This window comes from Juglans microcarpa x Juglans regia, chromosome 6D (assembly GCF_004785595.1).
Source record: "Juglans microcarpa x Juglans regia isolate MS1-56 chromosome 6D, Jm3101_v1.0, whole genome shotgun sequence".
Classification (NCBI taxonomy): domain Eukaryota; kingdom Viridiplantae; phylum Streptophyta; class Magnoliopsida; order Fagales; family Juglandaceae; genus Juglans; species Juglans microcarpa x Juglans regia.
This window is the reverse complement of record NC_054604.1, coordinates 27,053,071-27,060,706: the sequence shown is the minus strand read 5'-3', so window position 1 is coordinate 27,060,706 and position 7,636 is coordinate 27,053,071. Positions and strand designations below refer to the sequence as shown.

The following is a 7,636-nucleotide window of genomic DNA, read 5'->3' as shown; positions in this document are numbered from 1 at the left end:
ACTACTAATAAAATCTTAAAATACTAAGATAATTTATATTTTCCTAAAGTCTAAAATCCTCGAAATCCTAAAATGCCGTCCCTTTATAATTAATTGATTCCCACATAATTTCTCCAATCAACTATAAGGTTAAACCTTAAAAAAAATCTCAACAATCAAACATTGATTTCTACTTAGTTCTATTATAGAAAATTTTTATAAATAATAAACCGTATCATCAACACTAAACAGGCAGGGTTATCATCAACAATAAACCATATCGAGAGCCACCCTGGCACGCAATATGCGTCTACAGGGTGGTGTCCGGCGATGGAGGCTTATTTTCCAGCTAGAGCAACAGCTCGATGCAGGTGGCAAGGGCTGAACGGTGCAGCTTGTTTTCGGCTTCACGGCGTCAGTTTTGAGATCCATGGTGCAACGACAGCGGCCTGTGGAGTAGTGATCAACACTTTCTGCGCAGGAAGGTTCGACGTGGAGGGGGACAGGGGTTGGCTACGTGGGGCGTTTTCTGACGTGCATGCGGGGTGGCTCTCGTCTGGTTGTTGCAGACTAGTTGTTGGTGATGGGTGCTACGTGTACTATAATACTGTGTTGCGTGGTGGCTAGGCAGCTTTTGGTGGGGCCATGCTTGATGCGAGGAGCTGCGATTTACAATGGACTGATGGTTGGGGGTGTCGCTTTGTTTTCGTGTAGTGGATTAGAGGCTCACAATGGTTTACAGAGGGCAGGTAGTGGTTGTGCGAGGCAATGGCTGGGTGGTTCCTGGTGGTCCTCTTTCTGTGCAGTGGTGGTATGGTGCATCGATGATAGGTCCCCAAACTTAGAGAGTAAAAAAAATACCAAGATAATTTGTTTTCTCTTCGGGTGAGAATGTACCACAGATTGGATAAACTTGCATAATAATCATTAATAGTTCTCGGTTGCTTAAATAGCAGAGCCACTTACACTTCAAACCGAAATAAAAGAGAAACTTGCGGGACTACTAACTGAACTACAACGCACGTAAAACAGAGCATGCAAATACATAAAAACGGAATAAAACTAACGGAAAGAAATTTACGCCAATTGCGTAACTACTGAAGACCCACTCGTACGTAACTCCCATTGGCCTTGACCTGGTCTCGTCTGCCTTCCTCGTTGCATGCATGCCGCATGCAACGGTCCTGCACGTTCCTCACGTCCTTCACATACCAGTTTATCCCAAATATTTGAGATTTGGTTTACGGGACCTCATTGATTGACGTGGCCTATCAATCAATGCTACGGAACGTGACACAAGACTACGTCTTGGGCTAGGCTTCACCGTTCATGGCAGTGGCTTGATCTCAGGTGGCTCCATTATGGGGGTGATGTGGACTCGGGGATGGTGGTGCATACAAGTCTGCTGTCGTGACCATGAGGGAGAGCCATTGGGGGTATTCGTGAGAAGGAATAAACTACGGTGGTGGTCTTGGTTTGTAATGGTTTTGGGCAGTGCTCTATTCTTGATGAAGGGAAAAAAACTGCAAGGGTGGAGTGGAAAAAACTAACGGGGAGTGGGGCACAAAGAGCAATTATGGAGAATGAGAGAATTTGAGAGAGAGTGAGGTGTGAATGGGAGAGGAAGTATCGGAGGAGAGAAAACTGAAGAGGGAGGGGAAAGCAGTCGGGGAGTGGGGGAGAATGAAGAACAAAAGAGAGAACAAAAAAAAAAAGAAAAAAAAAAGAGGGAAAAAAAGAAGAGGGATCCGTGGTATGGGCTAGATGTTACACAGTACTCTTTATATCATAGAGAAAATATATTATTAAAATATTTTTTTTTTATTTTACATACTGATTTTTACAATAGGTCATATATCAACTTATCTATTTTTTCTCTATATTATTTAAATATTTTTTTATAAAATTTTTTATTCATTTCAAATATTTCTTCTAACTAATTTGCAAGGGAGAGAAAATAATTAAAAATATTTTAGAGTTATGAATAATATTCTCTACATTAGTAAAATGTAAAATAAAGATCAAAATATAAAATCTATTGAAAGGGTCTTTTAATTAATTTTCTTTATATTTTACAGAAAAATATATTTTATATGAGCTATTATTAATGCTCTTAAAAAATAAAAACAGAAAAAGAAGTGAGAAGTGAGAAGTGGCGGTAGGCAAGGAGGGGGCGAGATCATCATCTGCTTCAATAAAATCAAATCCCCAATTTTTCAACGGCACTGAAGCCAAGCAAACCTTCAAGGGATAAAGACGCTCACACAATATTTTTTATAATATATTTCACAATTATATTTTAAAATAAGAGGTATTATTGTAAAATACTTTATAAAAGTAACAATATTTTACAAAAAGACCTTAAATTTATATCATGTATTGTAAAAAGTGTTGTGTGTGTATCATTACTTTTAAAATATATCATATTTAACATAAAATACATTTTTTTTCTAAAAAAATACCGAATTGAGAAATAAAATGATCCTTTTGTATATTGCAGGAGAAACCTTATTCATGTGAAAGTCCATTTTAATGGTTAATGGTAAACCTCATAACTCTTTTTAGGCCATATTTAGATGTTGAATTGAATTGAGTTGAGTTGAGTTGAGTTGAGATGATAAAATATTATTAGAATATTATTTTTTAATATTATTATTTTAAAATTTAAAAAAATTAAATTATTTATTATATTAAAATTTAAAAAAATTATAATGATGAGTTAAAATAAGTTTAGAAACTAATCGAAGCCTGCTGGCATGAGAAATGCATTCAGTATTTTGTCAGATTTATTGACCTAAATAGGCTGTGTATTAATTATGTGACCAAGCATAACAGGGATCTCTTACACCAACATGCTTTAAAATAAGAATGTTTTTATAAAATGATGATATTTTATAAGTTAATTTATAAAAAAAAAAATGCACTTTATTTAAAATATAATTATAAAAAAATTCTGAAAATAATTGCATATTTATCATTTTTCCCCACAGAGATATGAAAAAAAAAATGAGATTAGGAAAATTACTATGGCGGAAGGAGAGCGTTGTTGAGGTGATGGGAACGCAAACAGGGAAGAAATACAGTAGGTGACAAAAGTTGGGAGTGGGCGGACTTGACATTTTAGAGAGAGAGAGAGAGAGGGCTTTCTACAAACGACCAGATGCAGTAGCTGTCGTCTTTTTTGCTCCACTTTGCGGTGCCAAATTAAGGATCTCATCATTTCTATCTTATTTTAAAAAAATATTATTTAAATATTAATATTTTTAAATTAATTATTACAATATTTTCAAACTAATCATTACAAATTTTTTGAACTTCCAAACTTTCAAATAATTAAATTTTTTTCAAATCTCAAAATAAAAATTATATTATAACAATATTTAAACTTTATAATTTTTTTATTCAACTTTTTTTTCTCATTACTCAAAATCCAATAAATACTAAACTCAATTATTCACACCAATTATTTTACTATTATTCATCAGAAAATCTCATATCATCTCTCTCCAAACATCCCCTACTATCATTTTTAATTGGTATGAGCATTTGCTCAATGCATCGATCGCATTAAAACGTTATAATTTAAGAGTATTAGGATTGGTGACCTATTGAAAAATAGAACCATTCATTCGAGGAAGAAAGGACGGAAACACTTTCTATAAGTTAGCCAGATATTTTTACAATTTAGAAAGAGACCTAATGTTTGGATCATGCATTATTAATTATCGTCCATGAAAAAATTAAAGAAAAAAAAGTATAAGACAAGAATTTGTAGGATTAAAATGTAGGAGATCAAATTGAATTAAAATATTTTTGAGAATCGAATTTCTTTAAAGCAATAAAAATAAATATTAAATTATAAAATCGTTGTTATATCAAAATGCATGGTTGATATAGAGATCTATTAACTAATTTGAATAGAAGTTATAAAATCTGTACTGTTTGAGAAGTGCTGGATTTATATAAAAATCTTGCACAAAAAAAAAATATATATATATTGATATAAATACATGAGATGTACTTTAAAATAAAAATATATATAATTTAACGAGTAGTTATTAAATCGCGATAATTTATAAATCTATTTACCTAAAATATTTGTATAAATAAAAAATATTACACTTTAAAATTTAAAAATCTATGGACATGTGACGTGAATGTCGGGCGGCAAGCACCGAGAGGGAGGAAAATCGAAGTAGCACAAACCAAATATTTATTTATTACCAAAAGAAGGGATGAGTTTTCAACGATACCAGTCTTGTACAGGAAGCAAACTGGAAGGGACTGGAAACAGGGAGAGCTGTAGAAAACGGAGATCTCTCAGAGAAGCACCAGAGAAGGAAAAAGACAAAACCCACCTAGAAGCAGAGGACCCCCGAATCACGACTACAAATTCTTGGGGAAGGATTTGATGTTCGGTGGCAGAGCTGATGTTGAAGGTTTGGGCCGAATGAACATGATGAAGTCGGTCAGTCTTCTTAATCCTAATCCTAATCCAAAACCTCCTTTGGAGAGGGTTGGCCCACAGACTCCGACGCAGCCTCAGTGGAGCCAGCAGGAGACGAGGGAGTTCATCGCGATCCGTGCGGAGGTCGAGATGGAGAGGGACCTCACCGCCGCTACTAACGCTAACACCATTTCCGGCGTTCCCAACAGTGGTAAGAGGAGCAAGACGACGGCGCTTTGGGAGGTGGTGAGCGGTAGGATGAGCGAGAGAGGGTACAAGAGGACGCCCGAGCAGTGCAAATGCAAGTGGAAGAACCTCCTCAATCGCTACAAGGTTGGTTCTCTCTCTGCCCTTGTCTTCTCGTGGCTCTCTCTCTCTCTCTCTCTCTAACCGGAATTGCGGAATTCATTCAATTCGGGTTTATTTTTTTTAGCATCTGATTTCTGCAAGGCCGAAGGTAATTGCAACTCTGGGAGACAAGATTTTGACGAGTTTTGCATATCGTAGTGTTTTTTGTTCCTTTTGCACAAAGGATTCCTGTGAACAATAACGCGTGCTGAATGGTTTTCATGAAAAGAGGCGAGAAGGCAAGTTCTAAATCGTGATAAGTATAAAACTCCATATGCTCCTCCCCTTTTTTAGTAATCAAACCAGGGGCCTCAGGAGACTTGCAGTACCATAGCACAATCAACTTAAAATTTTCACTACCATTTCGTCAAGTCCTAGAAGAAATATGAAGTTATGGAATATTTGATCCTTTACGAGCATACCAACTATCAATGGGTTTAGATTCCTGTCACTTCTGCTCTACCCCATGATTGTCTGAGAAAAAAAAAATACATGAGCTTGATGCTTTAACCATCGTTTGCTGTCCTAAATGAGCGAGTGTTTCTGAGATTTGTCTTTTTTTGCCATTGACAGTAAATGTTTGGTTCAACTTTCACTTGGGAAATGATACTAGCACTCCATTTGACAACCCCGTTTGCTTTTTAAGTCCATGGATGGACCTAAAAAGTTTGGGTTCTCTTGCTAATAGTGAATGGTTAAGATGTCAAATTATTTCATACTTGAGACTTGCATTACTTGCTCCTTCTTACTTAGATAATCTCGTATAGCTCGTACAGGGGAAGGAGACATCTGATCCAGATAATGTACGACAGTGCCCCTTTTTTGATCAACTCCATGCGGTATTCACTGAAAGAGCAAAGAACATGCAGCGATTACTTCTTGAATCTGAGGCAGGTTCTAGCCAGGCAAAGAAAAGTTTCAAAAGATCAACTGGAGATCGGTCCTCAGATGAAATCTCAGATGAAGAAGACGAGGATGAATATGATAGTGACGGGGAGAGGCCTACCAAAATCAATTCCAGAAGAAGGAAGGCTGAAAGACTATCATTGGACAAGCCTTCAAGAGCAAGCAACATGGGTCATGCTAGCACGAGTAAAAACAGTGACATTCAGGAATTGCTGAAGGAATTTTTCCAGCAGCAACATAGGATGGAGATGGAGTGGAGGGAGATGATGGAGAGGCATGTTCAAGAGCGGGTTTTTTTTGAGCAGGAATGGCGACAGACAATGGCAAAGCTTGAAAGAGAGAGGATAATGGCTGAGCAGACTTGGAGGGAGAGGGAAGAGCAGAGGAGGATGAGAGAAGAGACCCGAGCTGAGAGGAGGGATGCCCTGCTGACCACCCTCTTGAACAAACTTCTCCATGAAAATAACCTTTGAGGTGGAGATGGTCTCTCCCTTTGATCTCTTCATTGCTTCCACATGTTATGGTTTTACTTGGGTTGCTTGAACAGAGAAAGCTATCAGCTGATGAAGAAAGACATTCTAAGAGTGAAAACAAACGGGGGAAAAAAAAAAAGAGAGAGAGAGAGAGAGAGAGAGAAGGAAAAAAAGATATAAACAGGATGTAGGCAGACAGTTGCTATTTGTTTAGGTATAAGGTCCTTTGTTTGCTAAATTGACATCTATCGACAGTTTTTGGATATTCATTCATAACTACCAAGAGGCATAGTTTCATATCCATGGATCTTGATCCTGTTTCATAGACTTTCTGTTCACTTATTTTTTGCTTCATGTGCATATTTCTTTCCCAAGGAAAGAACATAGCGAGAATGTCAAGCATGTTGGTTGTATTTTTTTTTTTTTTAAATTTTTTGTCCTTTTCCCTTGACATTGGTGTATTATTTCATGTATTGTTGTTTAAAGCTGGATTGATTTTTCTTTTTAATTGAAGTGTGATTGTGGATTGTAATGTACTATCTTAATGGCAGTTACCATAATTTTTTTTTTTTAATAAACGATAGTATTAATAAAGATAGACATAATCCAAATAAACAAGATGATATAAGAGACAAGACCTAACTAGATCAAGGTAGAGGAAACAAGAAAATCCTGAAAATTCAGGCGATTAAAATCTAACGCTATGGCCTATAGAAATAAAGTACAGAAAAATAGCGCTCGAAGTTCCTCAGGTGACCGCTCCTTGTTTTCGAAAGTCCGATCATTATATTCTTGCCAAATGCACCACATGATGCAGATTGAGATCATCTTCCACACCTCCTTAATTTGTGGAGCACCTCTCGGGAGGGTCCAATAGCTCAACACTGTTGTAGGCATTACAAACGAAGACTCTACCTGACTAAACACTTCAGTCCACAAGTTTATTCTGGTATTGTTGTTTAAAGCTGGTATTGATTTTTCTTTTTAATTGATGTGTGATTGTGGATTGTAACGTACCATCTTAAAGGAAGTTACCATGAATTATTTCTGCATTGCACTTTCTCTACTTCATGTGTCAAGAGTTTATTCTTGATTCATTTTGCAGTTTTTCTTAAAAAATAATAAAAGTGGTTCAGATGAAATGTTCTAAATTGCTAGTCCAGCTCTTAAGCTAAGTTCAATTATATGTTATGGAGAGAGAGAGAAAGTATGTTTTCACTGGTTTTTTTTATTTATTAAATATAAACAAAGTAAGAGCTTTTCAACTATCTTTAACCTAATCAAATTCTCAATTCAACACCCGTATGCCTATCATTATTCTATATATATATATATATATATATATATATTCACACCACCAATTTAGAATTTCATGGCTAACTGTCATACTGATTCAACATTTATAAGCAACTCCCTGAAGACGTTTTCCCTCAATTCGGTAGCTACCGTTCCTACCAAGCAAGACTTTCCCCCCCCCCCCCCC

General features: G+C 36.3%; 1 protein-coding gene across 2 annotated transcripts; it reads left to right on the top strand.

Moving 5' to 3' along the window:
* Positions 1-4,206: 4,206 nt before the first annotated feature.
* Positions 4,207-6,436, top strand: LOC121234286 (trihelix transcription factor GT-3b-like). Of its 2 annotated transcripts, none has more exons than XM_041130169.1 (3): positions 4,207-4,759; positions 5,551-6,211; positions 6,254-6,436. In XM_041130169.1, exons 1-2 carry the CDS (start codon positions 4,391-4,393, stop codon positions 6,151-6,153), a joined length of 972 nt encoding a protein of 323 aa, XP_040986103.1. In that variant the 5' UTR covers positions 4,207-4,390; the 3' UTR covers positions 6,154-6,211; positions 6,254-6,436. The 2 variants fall into 2 exon arrangements, with proteins under 2 accessions (XP_040986103.1, XP_040986104.1); XM_041130170.1 differs by having other exon boundaries at positions 4,208-4,759; positions 5,542-6,211.
* The last annotated feature ends 1,200 nt before the right edge of the window (positions 6,437-7,636 follow it).

Excerpts from the sequence above, each read along its gene's own strand:
- LOC121234286 (XM_041130170.1), top strand. The coding sequence starts at position 4,391 with ATGTTCGGTGGCAGAGCTGATGTTGAAGGTTTGGGCCGAATGAACATG. Across the intron at positions 4,760-5,541 it reads ACCTCCTCAATCGCTACAAG|CTCGTACAGGGGAAGGAGAC; the intron begins GTTGGTTCTCTC and ends AATCTCGTATAG.